Source organism: Hyperoodon ampullatus (assembly GCF_949752795.1).
Source record: "Hyperoodon ampullatus genome assembly, chromosome: 1".
Taxonomy (NCBI): domain Eukaryota; kingdom Metazoa; phylum Chordata; class Mammalia; order Artiodactyla; family Ziphiidae; genus Hyperoodon; species Hyperoodon ampullatus.
In genome coordinates this window covers 87,451,515-87,479,139 of record NC_136914.1, presented here as the reverse complement: position 1 = coordinate 87,479,139, position 27,625 = coordinate 87,451,515, and the positions used below count along the sequence as shown (strand labels likewise).

The following is a 27,625-nucleotide window of genomic DNA, read 5'->3' as shown; positions in this document are numbered from 1 at the left end:
AAAACTAAAAACCTGGAAAGTAACAAGCAAATTTTATAATTTTCATTGTTGTGTTCAACATATTATAAATTACGAAGAAAAATTAAAAGATACACAATTTTTAATTTATGAAAATTCCTTATATTTTCCCACCAATTATTTATCAGATTGTGCTTTCAGAACTTTTATAAAAGCATCTTTTGGAACTTCAATGTTGCCAACTTTCCTTAGTTTTTTCTTTCCTTCTGCTTGTCTCTTCAAAAGTTTCATTTTTCGGGTAATATCACCACCATACTGAAAAACATTTTTAAAAACTACAAGTCCAAATCACTCCACAGAAAAAATAATCCTACAATTACCTAGAGACATCAATACAATTCAAAAACTTTACAATTATTATCCATGAAGTAGACACCTGCAAAGTGTCTTCCTAAGGGTAACTTCCAAAGTTACCCCCAAGCAGATCCTAATTTTACTGTCTTCTCAAAAGAATGATAAAGGCTTTATTTATTTATTTGTTTTTGGAAGAAGATGAAGATCCTCAAGGAAACCCAGTACGATATTATGCATGTCAAGGGAAAGTTATCCATCTCCTTACTGATTCAAGGGCTTGAAATTTTAGATTATATAGCTGTAGTCTAATACAGAGACTCACATAGGCTTAAATGTGTCAGTCCCTATGCTAAGGATTTAGAAAAAGCATTTATCATTTAATTCTCATAATAATTTTTAATAGATGAAACAGCAAACTTGGCAAAGTAATGCAGGAGAGATGGATTTCAATTTCAGTTTCAACACCCATTGTAAGACATAGTTATTGTCTTCAAAATCTGTCCTTATAAATTAAAACAATAAAACATTATCCTGATCATAACTGTTATAAAAATGTTCTTAGATAGTTGCACATAAGGAAAATTTTAAAAATAAGATGGGAAAATGTGATCAAAATGAGTATGCTATTATTAAAGTCAAGCTGAAATTTACCTATTTAAAAAGAAAACGTGGAGATGAGATAAAGGGTATTATAAAAACCAACAATGGAAACCAATGTATTTATACCCCCTGATTCTAAACTTATAAAATAGATATATTACAAAATAGAACACATGTAGATACGTACGCATTTTGCCAAAACATTTTTCCTATAGGCTTTCACACTGTAAATGAGAAAGTTTTGTATAAGTACATAACTTATACTATTTAAAAGTACTTATTTTCAAAATCAATCTCCCCTTTAGTAAACATATTAAGATCAGGTCACGCTTATATAAAATTGCCGTAAGCAAATAATTAGATAGCTTAAATGCTTTTGTATTTATTTTCATGTATTTGGAATAAAATAGAAAATTAATTCAACATGAATATCAACACAAACTTTGTTAAGAATTAAAAAAGGTCAAGGCTTGTGGGCAGTCTTGAAGAGGTCAAATTTAAGCATGGTGTGAGCTTGATTACAACAATTATAAAAGGTCATTTCCAGCTCAACCTAAAAATACTACTACTACTACCACTACCAAAAAAACTAAAATGGTTATTATCTCATTACTAACTCTACCGAATGTGGGTCAAGAGTGACTAGGAATGTAAAGAACGATATATTTTATAAAACCCATTTCAGGGAAAACGAAATAATTTTAATATAGTCATTTAAGCAGCAATAAACAAATCTATTTCTATAATGTATGTGAGAAATTTGGAGGATCAAAATTCGAAAATAGCTCCACTTTTTTGTATTCCATAAGAAGATATAAAAGTCTTCTTTTTCTTTAAGGTATTCTCTACCTCAGCACATTTATGTTTGAATGCTTATTTGCTAACTGTTTTAAATTGAATTTTCCTGGATGTTCCCTTATTATAAATAAACTTCACTCTGCCTAATCTCTGGGCAGTTACAAAACACAAAATAACTAAAGCAAAATGGTGTTAGGAAATGAAATTCACTACAAATACAGGCTTACAATTTATCCCAAGACTACTGCAAGCCCCTGAAGCCTAATATGATACCAGCATTCCTCTCTCACCTTTACAATTTACAACCTGACTAGCTCTGAGGAAGTGATATTAAATGCTTCAAGTAAAAATCATAATTTAGTTTTGTCTTTTGGAAGAATTACCTCCAAAACCTTTTTAATTCCAGTTCCTATTAGTTTATAATCTACTTAAAGGGATAAAACCATAAAAACTTCACAGAAATTCATTAACCATGAAATTCAGTGGGGTCACTGAATAAAATAAATGGAAATAAAACTCCTCACAGCATATATATTAATAACTAAATAATTATCACCCAAAAGTGTCATATAAGTAATTCAAAGTAACAGTCATCACTTTAGTAGAATTAAGAGATTAATGTATCTATAAGTAGGAATAAAGTTTAGGACAATGTTTTTTAATATTCTTTCATTTTCTATGTATATCACTGCTAAAACCAACCAGGGTTGGTTGAAAAATGAATTTCAACTCACGTTTCTCTTGCAATGATTTTGCCTCCAAGAGCAGCTTGAATTGCTATCTCAAACAGCTGCCTAGGAAGAGAATCCTTCAGATGTTCACATATGGCTTTGCCAGCAGAGTATGCTTTGTCTCTGAGATAGAAAAAATGCAGTTATTCACATATCCTAAATAAGAATATTTAAAGTAGCTTTCTAGTTAATATGCATAGTCAATGAAGGCTATTAAGGAGATACAAATGGAACTTGTTTAACATAAGCATCACTTAATCTCTGAATCATATATGACCTATCTGATTGCAAAAGTAACAATCTATTACAGAAAATCTAGCAAAACGTACATCAGAGAATAAAAACCATCCTTGATGGGCTTCCCTCACCCATAGAATACCACTATAAAACATTCTAGAATGTTTGTTAAACATATATCCCTCCTTGTAGTCATTTTTCTGCATACATATTTATATTTGTTTTTTACAGTTTGGATCATAGTGTTTATGATATATTCTACCCTTTTTTACTTAATAGACATTTTTTACATCACCAAATATTACTCTACAATATAATTTTAATGGCTTAATAGATTTATTATATGGGTGTCCCATAATTTATTTTAACCCATCCACTATTTCTTGGATGTACAGGGGATTTCATTTTTCATTATTATAAAAGTTTTAATGAAAATAAAAAACTTTTTCTCAATTCTAAATTTATCATAGTTTAAAAAACATTTTCTTTCGTCTCATGTGGTAAGGGAAACATTTCTTTCCATGACACTACTATTTTGGCTATTGTAATTCTGTTCTCCTTTTAACAGTCTGGGAAGAGAAGCATGGAAAAAGAATGGAAGGAAAAACTAGTACATGGAAATTTAATTACCTTTAAGTTTTCAAAATGTAGCTGTCAAATACAAATGAGCAACCAATAATTAAATTAAAACATGTCAAAAAGTGGGTACTTTCACATTCTGTGATTAGTTTCTATTCAACTTACTTGTGTACAACAGTTACTAGCTCTTCTACAATATTTCCATTCAGTAGAATATCCATTTTTACAAGTTCTGCAGTCTGGTAGCCTGCATCTTCATAGTCAAAACTAACAAAGAAAAATGTCCAAGTAATAGATAAACATATTTCCCAAGAGATTACATTTTTTTTTCTTTTCAAAATATCTTTTTTCTACCTCCTGCCATATCCTTCCCAAAAGATCTAACTTTCAAACAAAATGTTACATATAAATTTCAGATGAATGGATCTACATGACCACGGTAAGGAACAAACTTCCTCATCTTTTTACATTTATGAAATTAGGTACAAAAATCAAGGGGAACATGCTCTACTGAAGGAAGGGGAAAAAAACTGTGAAGCCAGGCTAGGAAAATGGATCACTGAAAGAAAATGTCACCTACCCAATGTTCCCTCCTAGCAGCTGGCTGGCTGTAGACAACAGTATATTCTAGTGAGTCATTCTCAGACTCATAAGTTGGGTTTCTTTTTAGTTTTCTATTACCAGTTAAATAAATGCTGACAGTGCTAAGCAGCCATTAATAAATGAGACTTCTGGACTTCATATATGGCTCTTCAGTGTGAACCTTCACAGGGCTTTTTTGAGAATGAAATGAGTTAATACATGTAAAGCACTTGAACAGCCTAATACATAAAAAGTGTTAAGAACAGAGCCTAGCTGACCACAATATGCATTTAGTAAGTGTCAACTATTTCTATTAACAATATGGTGAAAGCTTAAAGTGCTGATCAAAACAGGTTTATCTTACAAAACTGATGTCTTATGAGAAAGAAAATTTCAATTATGCTTTCATGTCTCCGCAATTATGGACGAGAACATGTGTATTCCTCCTGCCTTAATTTTAAACAAACCGGTGCCTAGAGTTGCAAATGTTTGGCTTCAAAAGGTTTTCAGCAGGAAGGTCACTAAGTGACACTAATACTCTCTAAAACCTGATTACTGTCTAAAGTGTTGCCAAAATCCTCTCTTTTTTCAACAAACATCATTAATCATATACTATATAAAGGTACCATGTTAAGTACTATGCAGAATAAGAGGAGATAAGACATAGACTTAGTCCCTAGACTTTCCACCTTGTTTACAGCTTTATAATTTTCTATGCTCCAAAATCTTAGAATTTCAATTTTTTAGAATGTGAAAAATTATCCACATGCATTTTTGAACATAAGAATTACCTTAATTTTGGAACCTGGAATTATTTTTACATAGTTCAAAATAAACCATGTTCTCTCATTTAATGTGAAATATATTTAATTTTCCAAGCTAAAAGATTTTTAAGACCACTTAACTCAGAAAGTGGTACCCAAATGCAAACTAGAATTCACAGACTTTTGTTAAAAGTGTTATAAACACTTAGTAATCATTCTTTTAATTACAGTAATTGTTTAACAACTTGCTGCCTCAATTCAGTTTATTTTAAATTACATTGCTACTTATTTGCTCAAGCTCTTGTCTGAAAGAAGACATAGGAAAAAATTCAGTGACGTATTAGAAAAAATAAATTCTCAATACAAATAAACAAAGAATATTCCTTTGTATCATGAGTTATGCTGACTCTCTTCACTGAAAAGCTCATTTCACAAAGTAAACTTCCAGGTCACTGGAGCATGTTCTTCAAAACGCTGGGATTTTTCTTTGAATGTTAATTTTAAGTATGAATGCACATTCATGCATGTTTTACAGATGTGAACATTCACTTTTCCATCAACTTCCCCATTATATTTTACATTGCCTTTATATCCTAGTATATGCTATCCAGTAATGTAGGATTTTAGGACACTAAGGGCACCTAGAGTTATTTGCCTTAACAAAAAATACTCCCACAATGCTATACTCTTCCTTCAGTTTTACCAGGCTGTTCCTCCATGTACTTTTATGGGATAAGATAATGGTTTTCATGATGCAGACCACTTATTCCTGAGAAGACCAAATTATTGAAGTGTTCACAAATACAGGGGCACACCTAGCATTTTTTACAGACTAAATGTGTACTTCTATTTTCCAAATGTACACAGATGCTCCTAGGATTACATAACATACAAATACATTTTAAAAGTGTCACTGAGGTCACAGTAGCTTTTTCAAATTATTATAATTTTTAATCGACATACAGGAGTACAACTCCTCTCATGAACAGGGCACTAAAATTTTTTCCATTAAGAGAGGAGTAATAGTTTGATGAATCAAAGAAATTCATTCTTCCATTACGCAAATTACAAGTACTCTGTAACACCTATAAGGTTGCTCCGAGCTTTTCTAACCTTACAGTGTGATTCTCAACCATCTTCAAGATCACTGAGATTAAATAAGTGGAATATTAGTAAACACTTGCTGGTCAATATTTCAAAAAAAATTGTCCAAGTATCAGAGTTTCCCATTAAATTTTTACCTAGCATATCCAGAAGACAGAGATTTCAAAGAATCATAAAAATCCACCACAATTTCATTCAAAGGGAAGAGATATTTAAGCATTATTCTATTTTGATCAATATACATCATATTCTTCTGAACTGCTCTTCGAGCCTGAAAAGGGAATAAAAAATGTATTGAATGATAACCTATTCAAATAATGGTTTATTTAATGAATATAGAAAGATGTCAGTTATCAACTTTAAAGAATGGGCAAAATGAAGGAATATTTTTTTAATGATCTAGTAAAAACATCTGACCAATATTTATAATACAGGAAGAACCATTTTGTATCTCAATTACAATATATTTGCTACGAAAGCTTTTAATCCTTTGTCTTTATCAAACTACTTTGTCTTTTTTTAATTATACAGTATTTCATTTAACAATAAATCAAATTAGCTACAGATAAAGTCAAAGTTCTAATTTCTTATTTTACAAGTAAAAGAAATTTAGGCCCAGAGAAATTAAGCGACTAAAGTTAAATTTTTTTGTGACAAGACAATTAAAATTCAAGTCCACTAGTCATTTGAGAGTTCTTTTCAATATATGTCAGAATATTTCAAATACGTACTTTTTAAGGACTATGATTATATCAAATTTGTGGATTAAATCATTTATTACAATGTGGCAAGAACTAAAGCAAACTGAGGAATACCTTCCAAACAAAGGTCTCTAAAGTATTATAATTATCTTTCAAATGATACTCAATTTCAAATACTCAAAAAGGCGAAAGGAAATTATACTTTTATCTACTCAAGTTAAAAGGGCATCAGATTCCTTTCCTTTAGGCTAAAATATCAATTCAATAAACTAACACAGATGATCAAAAATTCTGGCTCTATTTTCTTATTTAAAAATCAAAAATACTGTAATTATATATATGTATATCTACATGTATAAATAGGTAAAATATATAAAGATATAGATCTTTATGAAAATTTCTTTTGTTAAATTCAATGTGCACTGCTGAAAGAAACAATTCAAAACCTAAGCTGGGTACCACTGTTTGAGAAGACTAAAGTTTACTTTTGTATCAAACAGTATTACATTTATACCTGGCAAAGCATCATTATTTTTCCAGTATATTCATCTGGTGTGATAATGGTGCCCAAAACAATCGGCTCCAAATATTCTGTTACTTTTGACTTATCAGGGAATTGTGAAGGATTGATGATTGTAATTTCCTTTTCTCTGTATTCCTAAAAATAAGAAAAATCACCAATAGTCAAAAAGAAATCTTATTACAATGCTTTAAAATTTGTTATTTATAATATATATTAGAATTTACTGTTACTGAATGTGTTGGAATAAACACAAAAGAATTCTTAAAGGTTGGAATATTATCTTAACACACTTTAGATTAAAACCTCTCCAACTGTACTTTAACATTAATAACCATCATTAATATATTCTGGTTATTGACATTTACTAAAACACATTGTGTACACCACTTAGAAAAATATGATGGAAGAATACATTTTAATCTGCCCCTTATAAGGTACTGTAAGTAGTTTCCCAAGTTAATTTTGTTGGAAAATATTTACAGATGCCAAAGTTAATATTTGTTTAAAATGAATAGATTGCCACTTAGACTGAATACAATATTGTCTCTACTGTTAACTTGAAATCTAAAATTTCCTACAACCACATAGCAGAGAATGCTTTACTTTTCACCAGATGAATTACTTATGACTGAAATTATACTCTTAATCTTTGTGCTGAATTTAGAACAGTATTTTCAGAACTCTACTTTTTACCCTTAGTAACAGACTAGTATTGATAATTTGGAGGTTTTATCAGGTTAAGAAAAATACTGCATAAATTAGTTCTCAAGTAACTTCTCCATCATAAGGTAATTCAACATTTATTACTATTAATCAAGAAATATTTAGTTTTAATAGCTATTCAGCTACTGGTGTACTAAAATATTTCTCTTGTATTCTGAACACACATACACACACACATACATTTATTGAGTTCTCCTTTGTATGCCGACTCACAACAGTACCTTTATCAATTTTGCTGATGAAAGAACAGCTTTATATGGAACAGTAGGTGTTGTCAAAATAACAGAAGCATTATATTCTTGCTCAAGTCGCTGGTTGAAAACTTCCATATGCAAAAGTCCAAGAAATCCTAACCTGGGGGAGAAAAAGCCAAACTCCAAAATGTTTATGTCCCACGGGCTGTATTTTCTTTGATGAATATCCTGCTACTTTGTGGGGGAGGAGTGGAATCAAAAGAGTCATTCAATCTATCACATCATAATTAAATGCTAACATAAATTCATTAAATAAGATAAAATCTTCCATTGGTAAAATAGCTTTAAAACTTACCCACAGAATATGAATCCACAGTGAGAAATAGGCAGACACTGTTTAGTTCATTTTACACTAATATGAACTTATCTTCAGAAATGTTAAAGAGCAATAAACCATTTAAACTTTACTTTTCAATAAAAATGGAACACTACAACATAACTGAATCTTACCTCCAGCCAGCACCTAGGGCAAGGCTACTATCCCGATGAACTGTCACACTGGAATCATTTAGAGTCAGTTTTTCTATAGCACTCTTCAGGTTATTATATTCAGATTGGTCTATAGGGTACATTCCTGGGGACACAATGATTTCTAATTATCACATGTGAAACGCTGCCTAGAAAAGCTAATATGCACTGCTGCCAAGTTCAAAATTAATCGCTTAGCTTTTAAATTACTTTCTGTAATACTGGTTTGCTAAGAAAACTATAAATATTAAGTTAAATCGGCTTCAAAGTATTTTGCGAGTTTCATAAACTTTGAATTTACCACTAGATTCACACTCAAAGTGATGTTTTTGCTTTTGCAAAAAATACAGAGAAAACAAAAAAGAACCATGGGAATTAAGCCTATTAGGAAAATACATTGTGTTTAAGAAATAAAAGTGCAAGACATCCACAACCACAAATGAAATTCCATTAGCAGATAAAAAGCAGAGGGAGGAATTACAACAAGAACTACTGATTCATCAGATTCTCTTTCACTTCAAACCCAAGTCCTCACCTCTTAAGTTCTTCAAAATCCAGATGACTGACTTTGTCTTAACAGGGGCAAGGAGAGTTAAACAACATTTATAATTTCCAATGAGAAATACAAAAGGGAGAAAACAAGGACTGGATACCCAGTACAGAGTAACCAGATGACCTTCAATCAGGTCTTCCTTTTTCAAATGTATGAATATAATACAGAAATAAGAGGTTCTGAAGTTATGCATACATGAGGTGACACTCTTCTCTGCCATGTCTACACTAGTATAATACAGTATTAAAGAAAGGCCAGCTAAGGGGAAGGCACTCAGTAAATGTCCACTGATAATTAGTAATAAAAACATCCTAATTAGAAAAGTATTTCAAATACAATGACCTACTCTCTAGTGAAACAAGAAGGAAGTTCATATTACTGTGTTCTTCTAATATATCAGAGGGCTTGTTTAAAAGGTTAATTTTTAAGAAGTCCTAAAAAAAATTTAGGAAATTATCTCCCACATAAAGTTTCACCATACATATGCAATTAACCGCTATGTAAATAGCACACCCACAAAAAAAAAAAAATTAAGAAAAACAGAGTAACAGAGTAAACAGAGTTATTTTAACAGGAATTAGATGTTCTTTAAAATGAGAATTTCTAATAATTTTTATTTCAATTTAGAGTAAACTGGCCCTTATCCTTTGAATATGTGCGCTCCTCACCTGCAAATACCATTGGCTTCGCTGATTTAAACCCAGGCAAGGGTTCCACTGGTTGTTTATGTAAATATAATGTATCTCCTATTTGTGCTTCAGTGACATCTTTCATCCCAGCAATCAGATAGCCCACCTGTCCTGCATATCTAAATAAAATTATTATATGGAAATATTTACTGTTTTCATGTTTCATGTGCACACTCACAATTAGCTCTACTCTCCTAGGAAATGATCACACTTTCCAAACAAAACCTCATCAAACTGAAACTAAGTGCTACATATCAATTCTCAACTCTAAGAATCATCAGCAAAAGAACATCCCATGCCTTACAATCCATTACCAAGGACCTCTGCAATACAATAAGCCTAGGGACCTTCTTAATGACTCTGCCCACCTCTGCATATTAAACAACAGTGACACTGATAAATGCAGAAACATAAAACGCTCCTTGTAATATTTGTTTTATTAGTGAATTATATTACAAATGTCCTTTAAAAAGGAAAAGAACAATTTTAACCAAGCAAAAAAATGTGAACTCTCAACAAATCTGATTATCTGTTTGATGTGCCTCTTGCAGGAAAAGAGCAAATCCAAGATTTCAGAGTTGTAGCTTTTTTTTTTTTAAAGCAAACTTCCTAAATGATAATTTCCATTTAGGATGAGGTACAAAAATCTTTACTAAAGATGCAGTAATTGTCAATATATATGCGACACAGTATAAACAGACTTTGCATAGCACAGGGAATTATAGCCATTATCTTGCAATAACTCTTAATGTATAATCTATAAAAATACTGAACCATAATGCTGTATGCCTGAAACTAATATAATACTGTAAATCAACTATACCTAAATAAGAATACAGACACATTTTAGAAATATTTGAGAAAATTACAATAGACTTTATGACTTTCAATTACATAAAAAATGACAAAATAGTGCAGTTTTAGACATACAACATTAAACTATCAATTGTGACCTATATAGTCACCTGGTTCATACCTTGAATTTGACAAATGATGAAACAAAGACCTTAGAAAACTATGTGCCCAAGGTAATCTATCTTAGTATCTGGGGTACTGATGGAATAGGCACTCAATAAGTATTTGTTTTATAAGTGAACTCAGAACTCAGTTTTATCATGTACACTACCTTGCTAACCTCACACGCCATAAATTCCTGTTAATCAAAGTTTTACCATGAATTCCACACTAAAGAAAACAATTATCGAATTTTCTTCACTATTTTATGTTGAAAAATCTAATTACAAAAAAATTAAATGTCAAAAATTGATACCCAGTATGGATATGGATATGGATGAGAGAACTATCTCTTTCACCGTCTCATCAAGTACATCAATGTTGGACCCAGTCTGCAACCAGAATATAAAATTAGTTGTGGCTAGTCAAAAGGAATAAAAAAATACATCAAATTCCTACTGTCCCTCACACATGAGATTCTTTTTCAAAGAGGATTCACTATGTAGTTGCATTCAATGATCAGGTTTTTTTTTTTTTTAAATCACCAAATTGGGATCATTCTAAGCGCACCAATTTAAGAAAGGCTGTGACAGAAACACATACAAGTGTCTTTTAATTACTAATGCAGATTACTTACAGTTTGTGAGTTGGCTGCTCATTAGGATTCAGAACTCCTACTTCGTTAACTTCATATGTCTTTTGAGTATGCACAGATACAATTTTATCTCCTTTGGAAACCACTCCATCAAATAATGCTACATTGGCAATCACACCCCTATACTGGTCAAAGGTGGAGTCAAATACCAAAGCTCTCAAGGGATTTTTGCGATGCACTTTAGGACTATTAAAAATAAGTAAAGAACAAACACTAATAAATTAAATTTAAATAATAAATAAATTAAAATCTTAATATAATGCCTTTTTAACTCAAATATTATGCTTAATTTATTCTAGTACTTGAGAAAAGTTGATTAACTGACAGCCAAAATAAAAGGACCTTTCTATAAGATATAATGCCCATATTAGTTTTAATTTGACCTCAAGTTTTAAATACATTTTAAATGACTGTTTTTAAATTACTTATGAAACTGATGAAATATATTTGTTCAGGATTAAGGAAAAAAAACCAATAATTACCAATGTATTCAAGTCTTTTGCAATAATTGTTAAAAGAGATCCCTATCATCCTTTTTTCTTTTATTTTTCTATATTGTATTTGCCTTCTATATGTTACTAAAAATAAATTAAAAATTTATTCTCACTGACTGCAAAGAGTACATTTGCTGTAGCTACTAAGCTAAAATAGCAGATCAAATTGATGGACCTTGTACTGTTAAACAAATAGTATAAAAAGAGCAAAATACATACGGGGGTATTCTTTTGATGACTGCCTGAAGAACGCTTTCAACATTCGTTCCAAGTTTAGCAGAAATCTAAAAATATGTATGTGAAACAAACACTGAAAAAGTTGATTTCACTTTTCTATCCTTGTGACTGAGCTTTATAATTAGAAGGGAAAAAGAACTCTAAAAGTTATCAATTTGCTTGAAGAACTTGGTAAAAGGAAGCACAAAGCATATAACATATTAACAACTGCCCTTCCATTACAGTTAGGTGATTCTCTGGTATTAAATTACAAAAGCATTCTGATTATGGTATTGAAAGAACAGTGGACTAAGAGTTCAAAAAAATCTGGGTTATAATCATCACTCCACATGTAATAAATGACTTCAAACAATACACATTTCTTTAAGCTTCAAATTCTTCATCTGATAAATGAACTGATTTTTCATATTTTACCTAAACCTCAAGGTTGCTGTGTGAATAAACAATATATGTGGATATCATACAGGTAACTGTAGGGCATATTATTACTATTGTTCTCACACTGAAAATACAGGCCAAAAGACTCAAAACACATGTGCATCTGACTCACCTTTGTCATTACCAGTAATTGAACTTATCTCTGAAATCTTTATTTCAAACCCAATTCCGTGAATACTTCCTCTTACCTTTTAAAGTCCCTCTAGATCAGAGTTTCTCAACTCGACACTAAGAACATTTTGGGCTGGATAATTCTTTGTTTGGGGGGCTGTTCTATGAACTGTAAGATGCTTAACAGTATCCATGGATTCTCATCTACCCACAAGATGCCAGTAGCATCCATCCCCCAGTGTGACAACAAAAAGGACTTCAGACATTGCCAAATGTTTCCTAGGGGCAAAACTACCCCCTAATGAGAACCACTGCTTTAGACTCTAGTACATTCTTTGCAACAATCCTTTAAGATCACAACCTCTAATCCACTGAATAGGCTACTTTCTTTTTCATTACCCATTCAGCCCCCTGCCTCTTTTCCCAGCTGAGACTCCAAGGGTCCACTGTTTGTAATCACTCTGTTTAACTACTTTTTATTCTCTATCCTAAGCAGTTGGTAAAACCTCAACTGTGACTGCATCCAGCTATGTGCCTTTTCTATGCTTATAATCAGAGCAACTTAACATTGCTGGAGAAAAGTCAAGTAACTGGTCTGGTTGGTTTCTGTAAGTTCATGACCACAGATCTCAATGTGCAGTTAACACTTCCTGGTAGTCCCAGGACACATCCCTTACTAAATTCACATTGTCACTCAGTAAGATAATTCACACCACCTTCCTTTTCAATCTACACATTTTCCCTATGGCCAATTCACTCTCAGATACGTTTGCCTCTTACTTCATTTAAGGAAACAGAAAACATCAAAAACTCCTTTACCCAAACATACAAATCCATCTGCACCTGTATACACAACCTCTTTGCCTTCTCTCTTGTTACAATCTGTATTCTCACCTCTCTGAAAACTCAATCCTTGCATCCTCCTCTTCTGAATCCTACTCTCTAATCCTTTTTAAATTCTTACTCAAAACCCCCTACAAATTGATAATAATGTAGTCTGGCTTCTAGGTCCTCTTTTTCTACACTTCCTCCCTAGGAAATGGCATCCATTTCTGTGGCCTCAATACTACATACATGCTAAGCCCTCTCCACAAATGCCAGAATTGTAGAATTATGCAATATCTCTACTTGGATGTCTAATAGACATTTCAAACCCACTATGTCCAAAACAGAGCTTTTCATTTTCCCACTATGTCTGTTCCTCCCCGAGTCCTCTCCATATTAACAAATACAAGTATTCAACCAGTTGCTCAAATCCAAACCCTCCATGATTCTTTATTTCACTTCCTTACACATAACACACCAGCAAAATCTACTGTATCCACAATATACACATCAAATTTGCCCACTTCTTCAACATCAGCAGCACATAGCCACCACCCTTTTGCACCTGGCCTACTACTACAAGCTGGTTTCCCCATATCTCCTCTTACCCTTTTTTAATCCATTCTCTATAAGGCAACCTGAATGATCAGCTTATTTTCCTCTCTTGCTTTAAAATTCTTTCATTATCTTAAAAATTTTAAACACTTTAGCACAGCAAGAGTCCCAGAATGACTTGATTCCCGCCTAACCTACAAAGCCATTTCATCTAACTTGGCTTCTTTCTGTTCCTTAAACATGCCAAACCTTGCCAAACATGCCAAGCCTTTACACTTGCTCCTCCCTCTTCCAGAAATGCATTTCTCCCAACTCTTCATTCCTTCAAGTCTCAGTTCATCAGACAAGAATTCCCTAAGTTACTCTGCATCACAGCTCCTCTCTGAGAAAAAGACTTTTTTCATTGTTAAGTATGGTAATTCCACCTGGAACAATACACTCCGTTAATGTATTTCCTTGATAACATATGTCTTGAGAGCGCAGGGAGAGGACTGGGGCTGGCGGCGAGAACTCAGCCTGAAGGGGGCTAATGTGCCACAGCTAGCCGGGAGGGAGTCCGGGAAAACTCTGGAGCTGCGGAAGAGGCAAGAGACTTTTTCTTCCCTCTTGGTTTCCTGGTGCGCGAGGAGAGGGGATTAAGAGCGCTGCTTAAAGGGGCTCCACAGACGGGCGCGAGTCGCGGCTGAAAGCGCGGAGCCCAGAGACGGGCATGGGACGCTGGGGCTGCTGCCGCCGCCGCCAAGAAGCCTGTGTGCGAGCGCAAGTCACTGTCCACACCGCCCTTCCGGGAGCCTATTCAGCCCGCCACTGCCGGGGTCCCGGAATCCAGGGGCGGCTTCCCTGGGAGAACGCACGGCGCGCCTCGGGCTGGTGCAACGTCACGCCGACCTCTGCCGCTGCAGGCTCGCCCCGCACTCCGTGCCCCTCCCTCCCGCCCAGCCTGAGTGAGCCAGAGTCCCCGAAGAGGCTGCTCCTTTAACCCTGTCCTGTCTGAGCGAAGAACAGACGCCCTCGGGCGACCTACACGCAGAGGCGGGGCCAAATCCAAAGCTGAGACCCAGGAGCTGTGAGAACACAGAAGAGAAAGGGAAACCTCTCCCAGCAGCCTCAGAAGCAGCGGATTAAAGCTCCACAATCAACTTGATGTACTCTGCATCTGTGGAATATATGAATAGACAACAAATCATCCCAAATTGAGGAGCCAGGAGTCAGTGCTGTGCCTCTGAGGTGGGAGAGCCAACTTCAGGACACTGGTCCACAAGAGACCTCCCAGCTCCACATAATATCAAACGGCGAAAATCTTCCAGAGATCTCCATCTCAACACCAGCTCCCAGCTTCACTCAACGACCAGCAAGCTACAGTGCTGGACACCCTATGCCAAACAACTAGCAAGACAGGAAGACAACGCCACCCATTAGCAGAGAGGTGGCCTAAAATCATAAAAAGTCCCCAGACACCCCAAAACACACCACCAGACGTGGACCTGCCCACCAGAAAGACAAGATCCAGCCTAATCCACCAGAACACAGGCACTAGTCCCCACCACCAGGAAGCCTACACAACCCACTAAACCAACCTTAGCCACTGGGGTCAGACACCAAAAACAACGGGAACTACGAACCTGCAGCCTGCAAAAAGGAGACCCCAAACACAGTAACATAAGCAAAATGAGAAGACAGAAAAACACACACCAGGAGAAGGAGCAAGATAAAAACCTACCAGACCTAACAAATGAAGAGGTAATAGGCAGTCTACCTGAAAAAGAATTGAGAATAATGATAGTAAAGATGATCCAGCATTCTGTTTCCAAGATCCAAAATCTTGGAAATAGAATAGACAAAATGCAAGAAACAGTTAACAAGGACCTAGAAGAACTAAAGATAAATCAAGCAATGATGAACAACACAATAAATGAAATTAAAAATACTCTAGAGGGGATCAATAGCAGAATAACTGAGGCAGAAGAATGGATAAGTGACGTGGAAGATAAAATAGTGGAAATAACTACTGCAGAACAGAATAAAGAAAAAAGAATGAAAACAACTGAGGACAGTCTCAGAGACCTCTGGGACAACATTAAACGCACCAACATTCGAATTATAGGGGTTCCAGAAGAAGAAGAGAAAAAGAAAGGGACTGAGAAAATATTTGAAGAGATTATAGTTGAAAACTTCCCTAATATGGGAAAGGAAATAGTTAATCAAGTCCAGGAGGCACAGAGAGTCCCATACAGAATAAATCCAAGGAGAAATACGCCAAGACACATATTAATCAAGCTGTCAAAAATTAAACACAAAGAAATCATATTAAAAGCAGCAAGGCAAAAACAACAAATAACACACAAGGGAATCCCCATCAGGATAACAACTGATCTCTCAGCAGAAGCTCTACAAGCCAGAAGGGAGTGGCAGGACATAATTAAAGTGATGAAGGAGAAAAACCTGCAACCAAGATTACTCTACCCAGCAAGGATCTCATTCAGATTTGATGGAGAAATTAAAACGTTTACAGACAAGCAAAAGCTGAGAGAGTTCAGCACCACCAAACCAGCTTTACAACAAATGCTAAAGGAACTTCTCTAGGCAAGAAACACAACAGAAGGAAAAGACCTACAATAACGAACCCAAAACAATTAAGAAAATGGGAATAGGAACATACTTATCGATAATTACCTTAAATGTAAATGGACTAAATGCTCCCACCAAAAGACACAGATTGGCTGAATGGATACAAAAACAAGACCCATATATATGCTGTATACAAGAGACCCACTTCAGACCTAGAGACACATACAGACTGAAAGTAAGGGGATGGAAAAAGATATTCCATGCAAATGGAAACCAAAAGAAAGCTGGAGTAGCAATTCTCATATCAGACAAAATAGACTTTAAAATAAAGACTACTAGAAGAGACAAAGAAGGACACTACATAATGATCAAGGGATAGATCCAAGAAGAAGATATAACAATTGTAAATATTTATGCACCAAACGTAGGAGCACCTCAATACATAAGGCAAATACTAACAGCCATAAAAGGAGAAATCGACAGTAACACAATCATAGTAGGGGACTTTACCACCCCACTTTCACCAATGGACAGATCATCCAAAATGAAAATAAATAAGGAAACACAAGCTTTAAATGATACATTAAACAAGATGGACTTAATTGATATTTATAGGACATTCCATCCAAAAACAACAGAATACACATTTTACTCAAGTGCTCATGGAACATTCTCCAGGATAGATCATATCTTGGGTCACAAATCAAGCCTTGGTAAATTTAAGAAAATTGAAATTGTATTAATTATCTTTTCTGACCACAATGCTATGAGACTACATATCAATTACAGGAAAAGAGCTGTAAAAAATACAAACACATGGAGGCTAAACAATACACTACTTAATAACGAAGTGATCACTGAAGAAATCAAAGAGGAAATTAAAAAATGACAATGGAGACATGACGACCCAAAACCTATGGGATGCAGCAAAAGCAGTTCTAAGAGGGAAATTTATAGCAATACAAACCCACCTTAAAAACAGGAAACATCTCGAATAAACAACCTAACCTTGCACCTAAAGCAATTAGAGAAAGAAGAACAAAAACATCCCAAAGTTAGCAGAAGGAAAGAAATCATAAAGATCAGATCAGAAATAAATGAAAAAGAAATGAAGGAAACGATAGCAAAGATCAACCAAACTAAAAGCTGGTTCTTTGAGAAGATAAACAAAATTGACAAACCATTAGCCAGACTCATCAAGAAAAGAAGGGAGAAGACTCAAATCAATAGAATTAGAAATGAAAAAGGAGAAGTAACAACTGACACTGCAGAAATACAAAAGATCATGAGAGATTACTACAAGCAACTCTATGCCAATAAAATGGACAACCTGGAAGAAATGGACAAATTCTTAGAAATGCACAACCTGCCAAGACTGAATCAGGAAGAAATAGAAAATATGAATAGACCAATCACAAGCACTGAAATTGAAACTGTGATAAAAAATCTTCCAACAAACAAAAGCCCAGGACCAGATGGCTTCACAGGCGAATTTTATCAAGCATTTAGAGAAGAGCTAACACCTATCCTTCTCAAACTCTTCCAAAATATAGCAGAGGGAGGAACACTCCCAAACTCATTCTACGAGGCCACCATCACCCTGATACCAAATCCAGACAAGGATGTTCCAAAGAAAGAAAACTACAGGCCAATATCACTGATGAACATAGATGAAAAAATCCTCAACAAAATACTAGCAAACAGAATCCAACAGCACATTAAAAGGATCATACACCATGATCAAGTGGGGTTTATTCCAGGAATGCAAGGATTCTTCAATATACGCAAATCAATCAACGTGATACACCATATTAACAAATTGAAGGACAAAAACCATATGATCATCTCAATAGATGCAGAGAAAGCTTTCGACAAAATTCAACACCCATTTATGATAAAAACCCTGCAGAAAGTAGGCATAGAGGGAACTTTCCTCAACATAATAAAGGCCATATATGACAAACCCACAGCCAGCATCGTCCTCAATGGTGAAAAACTGAAACCATTTCCACTGAGATCAGGAACAAGACAAGGCTGCCCACTCTCACCACTCTTATTCAACATAGTTTTGGAAGTTTTAGCCACAGCAATCAGAGAAGAAAAGGAAATAAAAGGAATCCAAATTGGAAAAGAAGAAGTAAAGCTGTCACTGTTTGCAGATGACATGATACTATACATAGAGAATCCTAAAGATGCTACCAGAAAACTACTAGAGGTAATCAATGAATTTGGTAAAGTTGCAGGATACAAAATTAATGCACAGAAATCTGTGGCATTCCTATATACTAATGATGAAAAATCTGAAAGTGAAATCAAGGAAACACTCCCATTTACCATTGCAACAAAAAGAATAAAATATCTAGGAATAAACCTACCTAAGGAGACAAAAGACCTGTATGCAGAAAATTATAAGACACTGATGAAAGAAATTAAAGATGATACAAATAGATGGAGAGATGTACCATGTTCTTGGATTGGAAGAATCAACATTGTGAAAATGACTCTACTACCCAGAGCAATCTACAGATTCAATGCAATCCCTATCAAACTACCACTGGCATTTTTCACAGAACTAGAACAAAAAATTTCACAATTTGTATGGAAACACAAAAGACCCCGAATAGCCAAAGCAATCTTGAGAACGAAAAATGAAGCTGGAGGAATCAGGCTCCCTGACTTCAGACTATACTACAAAGCTACAGTAATCAAGACAGTATGGTACTGGCACAAAAACAGAAAGATAGATCAATGGAACAGGATAGAAAGCCCAGAGATAAACCCACGGACATATGGTCACCTTATCTTTGATAAAGGAGGCAGGAATGTACAGTGGAGAAAGGACAGTCTCTTCAATAAGTGGTGCTGGGAAAACTGGACAGGGACATGTAAAAGTATGAGATTAGATCACTCTCTAACACCATACACAAAAATAAGCTCAAAATGGATTAAAGACCTAAATGTAAGGCCAGACACTATCAAACTCTTAGAGGAAAACATAGGCAGAACACTCTATGACATAAATCACAGCAAGATCCTTTTTGACCCACCTCCTAGAGAAATGGAAATAAAGACAAAAATAAACACATGGGACCTAATGAAACTTAAAAGCTTTTGCACAGCAAAGGAAACCATAAACAAGACCAAAAGACAACCCTCAGAATGGGAGAAAATATTTACAAATGAAGCAACTGACAAAGGATTAATCTCCAAAATTTATAAACAGCTCATGCAGCTCAATAACAAAAAAACAAACAACCCAATCCAAAAATGGGCAGAAGACCTAAATAGACATTTCTCCACAGAAGATATACAGACTGCCAACAAACACATGAAAGGATGCTCAACATCTTTACTCATTAGAGAAATGCAAATCAAAACTACAATGAGATATCATCTCACACCAGTCAGAATGGCCATCATCAAAAAATCTAGAAACAATAAATGCTGGAGAGGGTGTGGAAAAAAGGGAACACTCTTGCACTGCTGGTGGGAATGTGAATTGGTACAGCCACTATGGAGAACGGTATGGAGGTTCCTTAAAAAACTACAAATAGAACTACCATATGACCCAGCAATCCCACTACTAGGCATATACCCTGAGAAAACCATAATTCAAAAAGAGACATGTACCAAAATGTTCATAGCAGCCTTATTTACAATAGCCCGGAGATGGAAACAACCTAAGTGTCCATCATCGGATGAATGGGTAAAGAAGATGTGGCACATATATACAATGGAATATTACTCAGCCATAAAAAGAAATGAAATTGAGCTATTTGTAATGAGGTGGATGGACCTAGAGTCTGTCATACAGAGTGAAGTAAGTCAGAAAGAGAAAGACAAATACTGTATGCTGACACATATATATGGAATTTAAGAAAAAAAAATGTCATGAAGAACCTAGGGGTAAGACAGAAATAAAGACACAGACCTACTTGAGAATGGACTTGAGGATATGGGGAGGGGGAAGGGTAAGCTGTGACAAAGCGAAAGAGAGGCATGGACATATATACACCACCAAACGTAAGGTAGATAGCTAGTGGGAAGCAGCCGCATAGCACAGGGAGATCAAATCGGTGCTTTGTGACCACCTAGAGGGGTGCGATAGGGAGGGTGGCAGGGAGGGAGATGCATGAGGGAAGGGATGTGGGAACAGATGTATATGTATGACTGATTCACTTTGTTATAAAGCAGAAACTAATAAAAAAAATTAAAAAAAAAATTTTAAAAAAAAGAGTCATTGAAATGTACCATAACAAACGATAAAGAAGAAACAATTGATGAAAATTAGTTCTTTTTTTTTTTTTTTTGCGGTACGTGGGCCTCTCACTGTCGCGGCACCTCCCGTTGCAGAGCACAGGTTCCGGACGCGCAGGCTCAGCGGCCAGGGCTCACGGGCCCAGCCGCTCCGCGGCATGTGGGATCTTCCCGGACCGGGGCACGAACCCGTGTCCCCTGCATCAGCAGACGGACTCTCAACCACTGCGCCACCAGGGAAGCCCTAGTTCTTTTTTTCATGTAAAATATTTGTTTTTTTTAAAATTAAAGGCACATAGGTATTGTTATAAAAATAAGACTCTAGTGTGCATACTGAATATTTTGTTTTTCCTTTTTAACCATGAGCTAAACCTATAGAAATTAAAAAAAAAAAAAATGTCTCATTCAATAATTACTATACTTACTTCTCTTTTTACTTATTCAATGAGTGCCTCCCCAAGCAGAATATAAACACGAGACAGAGGTCTTGCCTGTACTGTTCACTGCTGTTGTCCCTAGCTGGCACACACCAAATTAAGTATATGAATGAATTTTGTAAAGATTTATTAAAATCTGAACCGTTAATTATACTTCAATATAACATAATCCAAGTCATGATACCATAATTTCAGAACTGCCTTACAATGAGGTCCCTCTTCATAATAAAAACCATTAAATTCTACATATATATCCAAGAAAAAAATTATTGCTTTTTCTAGTTATTACCAAGTTTATATAATCATCCAATGTGTTAAAATTTTAAAAACCCACTTCATCAGCTGAAACTTGCTTTTTCAAAACTCAAACAAGATTGAAAGTGGAAGCTAAACATTATATTACTGCACTGACAGACTTACTACACAAGCATGTAGCACAGCACAGTTCAGCGATGGCTATTTAACACCCAAAGCACCATTTAAAAGGTAAATTTAAAAATTCAAATTTAAAATAGTATCAACTTTGATATAAATAAAATATATTTCCAGGAATGATATGTACATATGCCTTGAAATTAGTCTGACCCTGCTCTTCAAAGAGAATATTTCCATAGAGGCAAAATGGCATACAAGAAATAATACTATGAAGAGTTGCAGGAGGCCTACATTTTAGTCCTGGCACATTAGCTAACTAGGTCTATAACCTTAAGAAAGTGATAAAATCTTTGACTCTTAGTCCTTTCAACTGTATCATAAGAGTAATTTCTATCTGTCCTAACCATATAATAGGAATTTTTGGCAAAGATCAAATGAAATATCAGTAAAAAGAACTGTGCAGAACTGTAAGATAATAATATACTTAGGCCAATTACCTGCGATTTTTGAAAGTAAAACCAAGTCTTCTAAAAACAAAAAACAGTATTTTACCTTAATACATTCATCACTTGGAATATCAAACACCTTTTCAATTTGTTTTTCAACCCTTTCAGGATCAGCATTCTTCAGATCTATCTTAAAAAAAAAATTCATTATGTCTTAATATAATTAAATTAAAATGTATTGCATATTAGTGGTATTTGGATATAGATAAAAGCATACCTGCTTTTAAACTAACTGACCCCTTTATGATTTTATTTTCAAAAGTATTAAAATAATAATCTAGAAAAGGGCAATATAATTTTAACAAGCATGGCCACTGAAAATAGGCAGACAGCAGAGCAAGCATGAAGCTGAGGCAGTTAGCTATTCAAGGCAGATGAGTTCAGTAACACCATGTAAACCGATTTTATAAGTTAGATATAACTTATAACAACAAACTGTCTTACCTACAAGCAACCTTGCTTCTTTTAAACCTAACTTCAATATCAAAAAATAAAACCGAATGCCATGCAGATTCTTAATTAAGACTCTTAATTTATTAATTTTAAAATATAAAAGTTAAGCTTTATCAACAGTGCTCAGTTTAGTACTTAACTGTTAAGTGTCCTGTGTTACACTGTTTCATCCTAGTTCATAAGGTCCTTTTCTTTTCCTTTATATGGTTTAGTCCAACACACTATTGTGCCTGCCCTGCCCTTTACTACAGAAACAGCCCCCCATCACTCCATGTAATTCAGGGAGACTATCTTCTCAACTACATGCCAGGGTATAGGAGTTTGAGTTGCAATTTTATCATATGCAATTCAAAGAAATAAATCCCACCAATATACAACTGACCCTTGAATAACAAGAGTTTCAATCGCACAGGTCCATTTGTGTGCAGATTTTTTTTCAATAAATATGTAAAAATACACTTGTAGAACATCATGTGCAAGACTTGTATTAAGTGGATAGCCTATCCCTAGCAAAGGCATAAGATGAGTGATATTTAACATAAAATTAGTAATGTGTTGGTTTTCTTACTGTTTTATAACTTTGCTTTCAAAGAATTACATTACCATACAGTATGCCTCTCATAACTGGAGAAACTGCATATCAGCCTATAATTATATATAAGCATATTTTTTTAAATGTAGCAATGTTTCCAATACTGTTATGAATGTGACTGTAATACTGTATGCCATAAAAACTTTATAAGGATTCATTCATTAGTGTATATGCTAGGTTTCCATGAAGCAATCACATACAGTATCATACCATAAAGCAATCATATTTCTGCTTCATTATCAATGCGTTAATCATTATACCTGCAAATAAATATGAAGATCTTTTTCACATTATGTTTTAATTTTTTGATGTCTGGTGTCGGTAATACATATAACACCTATGGTGTTTTGTATCTATCACCTAAGACAATATTGATGTAAGTACTGAGAAATGATTCACCTTATAAACAGATGACATAAACTTAGGGTATTGATAAATAGAGTACTGTAAATATATTTTCTCCCCCTTATGATTTTCTTAGCATTTTATTTTCTCTAGCTTACTTTATTGTAAGAATATAGTATATAATACATATAACAAAGTATGCATTAAGAGACTGTTTAAGCTACCAGTAAGCCTTTGGTCAACAGTAGGCCATTAGTAGTTAAGTTTGTGGGGAGTCAAAAGTTACACACAGATTTTTGACTTTTCTTTTCCTTTATATAGTTTACAAAGTAAAATAATAAATAGCACTGTTGTGCTAACAAATTACCTTGTTTATGACTGGAATTACCGATAGCTGTGCTTCAAAAGCAAGAAAGAAGTTTGCTACAGTTTGGGCTTGAATACCCTGGAAATACCAAGACACAAGACACTAAGATGGTCATTCCACCATTTATGGCAAAAGTTGTAATTCAAGACCATTCCACACATCCTCATCAAAAGCAAAGGTACAAGGCAAACTATGGTATCTATACTTCCATGCATCTGGATCATTCCCTGTGAAAATTTCTTTCAGTTCAGGAAGTGTTTTTTAGAGGGCACTGTATTAAGCTTTGGAGACAAAGCAGTAAAACACAGATCCTTAAGGACCTCTAAACCTCCCAAAGGACTCTTGTGACATATTTTGTAAAGCCCAGTATACGTATGTAAGGTAGAGACTGACTCTCCCTGACAGGCTCAGGGAAGATTTAATACAACAACGAAAAAATCTTTGGGTTTTGAATGAAGAGTCTGTGAGAAGCTGAAATATATCAAAAGCTTAAATAGTATATCATAGCTCTTATATTCTCATCTCAATATTTTTTTATGGTTACATTTATACCAGAGAACTTGGTAATGTTATTGACATGTTTCTTTAAACCTAACACTTTCCAAATTATTACCTTAAAAACACCCAAAATGACCTCAAAAATAAAGATTTATTTTCAAGTTCTGCTAAAACATTGAAACCTCAGATTAAGAACTGCTTAAAATTGAGGGTTTTTTGGTAGGATGTATATATAACATGACATACTTCAAAAATCTCTTGAACAATTCCTCTTAACATTTTTAAAAGGATGAACGAATCAACTTCAGACAACTTTAGTGTAATAAAACTTCAAATTAACAGGACCAAAACATAACTTTAAGTAATAAAATAAATCTTATTTTCTTCAAACACAAAAATTCTATTTCCCAAAGTATTTTAAGGAAAACCCTGGAACAACCAAGTAGCATATCACGTCATATAAAATTCAAGTACCTACCTCATTTGCATCCACCACAAGTAAAACACCCTGGCAAGCTGAGAGTGACCTGGATACTTCATAACTAAAATCAACATGGCCCTGAGAAACAAAAAATATTAATGCCTCTAAATGTCAAAGTTTAAATGCTTCTTAGGGAGGGGCACTATGGTATATCTATTGACTCCACTGGATAAAAAGTTAATAGGTTTCTTTTTTAGCCTGTGCTTGTGAAACAACTGACACTACATAAGAACACTGAGAAAACAGAAAGCAAAGTGAGGTGTTTAATGTTCAGTTCAAAAACTGAAAATAGGATTTGTTTGCAGTATTAATACAAGGCTGACTTTAACAATAGAGAAAAAATTGATATTAAATTTACCGGTGTATCGATGAGATTTAAAAGGTACTGCTTTCCTTCATAATCATAGAAGAGAGACGCTGTCTGTGCTTTAACAGTGATTCCTCTTTCTCGTTCCACTTGCAATTTATCAAGGACTTGTTTATTATTTTTTGTTTTATCAATTGCCCCTATAAACAGAAATGTTTATTGATATTTCTATGAGCTTTTAAAAAGAGACAATACTACATATACAATTAAAACCAAACTTTTAAAAAGCATGGTGGTAAAAGTAATTATCAATTATTCATTGCCATTAATTAGGTATAGAATAAAAAATGAAAATACCTGTTAGTTCCAGGAGCCTATCGGCTAAAGTACTTTTGCCATGATCCACATGTGCAATGATACTGAAATTTCTAGTGTTTTCAACAGGGAATCTAGACATATCAATTTTTTCCTAGAAAGGGGAGAGACATATTACATTTTTGAGTATAAATTGGGCACAATATGAAACAAGTATACTAAATTAAAGAATGTTCTTTTAGTCTTCTTAGAACAATTTCATTTATAGCATTGTTTATATTATTCCTCTGACAGTAAAGAGACGTATGGCTAAAGTCGTATTACAAGCAATGGATTACAACAGGACCATCAAAAACATTGGTTTCACTGTCAAAGGTGACCATATAGCTAAATAAGTCTCATAATATTTCCATCACTCAAGGGCCAATGAGGAACCGAATGTATTTTCACGAATGGAGAACACAAGATACGTAGAACTCCTCTACAGCCTTAGAGCAGCGGTCCCCAACCTTTTTCGCACCAGGGACCGGTTTCATGGAAGACAATTGTTCCATGGATGGGGGGCAGGGGGAGGTTCAGGCGGCCATGCGAGTGATGGGTAGCGATGCGGGGCAGCAGATGAAGCTTCCCCCGCGCTGGCCCTCACCTCCTGCTGTGCAGCCCGGTTCCTAACAGGCCTCAGACCAATGCTACCACTGCCTTGGAGCACCTGGTCTAACAAAATCTCTTGAAACAAAAAAGCTACAGAGAAGCTGAAAGAACAAAAGGAGAAGTTTTCGCCCCCATCACATATTTAATCAACAGTCTACTTAAAAATCTGTGCTCCTAGTAGAGGCTTCAAAAGTTTAATTCAGATGATTTTGTTATTTGACGACTTATTTGGAGAGAGAGAAGGGAAAAAAAAATGACCACATCAGGAAAAAAACGCCTCTTATTTATCCCTTTAATTCTTAAAATATCTTGAAAGTTAACTTCTGATTTTTAGTTGCATACACCTTTACTGTTTTACTGAGACTCACTGCAAATTGCTAAAAACTGGTATTTAAGTAGATATGTCAGTTTTTTGCACTCAAAACATTTCATTTTTCGAATCAAATTTTTATCTCCTAACCAGCAAAAAAAAAGTGAAATTACAATGAAATACACAACTCTCATGAACTTAAGTTTCCTTCTTTTTGTTAAGTGCTCCAATACAAGGCGCACAATAAGAGTGCAACTACACCTGAAAGAAATTCTGCAAAAAAACTAAACCTGATTTGTTTGCCCCGTGGATTTCCCCCCCACCATTCAATTCAAAAGATATACAGTCCTGCACCATTTTTAAGATCTGGGAATTGCAACATAAATCCATTTTACGTTCCACAGGCATTTTAGAAAAGGGTAAAACGGAATAATTATAGTCTTTTTTATCCGCAGTTACTCATAACTTGCATTCAGTTACTTTACTGCCTAAACTGTTATCTCTTCACAGTTATCAGACAGTATAGTTTTTAGAGTCGCTGAAGCCCCACCTCCTCCAACCACAGGAATAGAGTCAGAACTGCACAAGCCTGCTCCGGCTGAGGCTAAACGAAATAATCAAACAAACAGAAGCTAAGGCATACCCAGCACTCCTTACAGTCTAGGTACTGAGCTAAAAGGTCTGTGCCTTACACCGTGCAAGCCTCACAAACAGCCATTCGGAGTTTTATGAGCACCTCATTCAACAACGAAAGAAACAGTCACAGAAAGGTCAGGTAACTTGCTCAAGTCCCATGGCTAAAAAGTTGCACGAAAATGGAACGAGCAGCTTCCCCAGTAGGCTTTTAAAAATTAAATACATGCCGAGGCCAGCACCTCGCATAAACAATAAAAAAGTTCTGATATCACCAATGAGGAAAGTTAGGGCGTGACTTGCCCAAGGTCACACTGGTGAGCAATGGAGTCAGAAACCCGAGCGGAGCCCGCGCCCTTCACAGAAGCGCAGCCTGCGTTCACAGGTAGTCCTAGGAAGGCCAACACATTCCCAAATTCGCCAGGAGCCCCCTCCCAAGTTTTAAAACTTGGCTGACGAGAAACTCAGGGGCGGTCACCTTGCGGTCCGCGGAGCTGTAGCTCCTGTCCGGAGCCTTGAACTCGGCTGCAGCTCCCCGGGTCGGCGCGGGGCGAGGCCCGGGCAGCCCCCGACGCGCCGCCCGGGTGGCCCAAGCCGCGAGCGCGCGTCTGCGCCAGCAGCCTTGACCCGCAAGCGTCCACAT

The 27,625-nt window shown here is 35.1% G+C and overlaps 1 protein-coding gene across 2 annotated transcripts; it reads right to left on the bottom strand.

Annotated features, from left to right (window-relative positions):
- Positions 1–82: 82 nt before the first annotated feature.
- On the bottom strand, positions 83–27,625 carry GUF1 (GTP binding elongation factor GUF1; the record flags this gene model as incomplete). Of its 2 annotated transcripts, XM_079699945.1 has the most annotated exons (17): positions 83–273; positions 1,100–1,136; positions 2,445–2,564; positions 3,423–3,524; positions 5,845–5,978; positions 6,923–7,066; positions 7,876–8,008; positions 8,359–8,482; positions 9,598–9,737; positions 11,210–11,413; positions 11,941–12,005; positions 22,077–22,160; positions 23,788–23,865; positions 24,764–24,844; positions 25,125–25,273; positions 25,431–25,542; positions 27,461–27,625. In XM_079699945.1, 17 exons carry the CDS (start codon positions 27,623–27,625, stop codon positions 136–138), a joined length of 2,010 nt encoding a protein of 669 aa, XP_079556071.1. In that variant the 3' UTR covers positions 83–135. The 2 variants fall into 2 exon arrangements, with proteins under 2 accessions (XP_079556071.1, XP_079556072.1); XM_079699946.1 differs by lacking the exon at positions 2,445–2,564.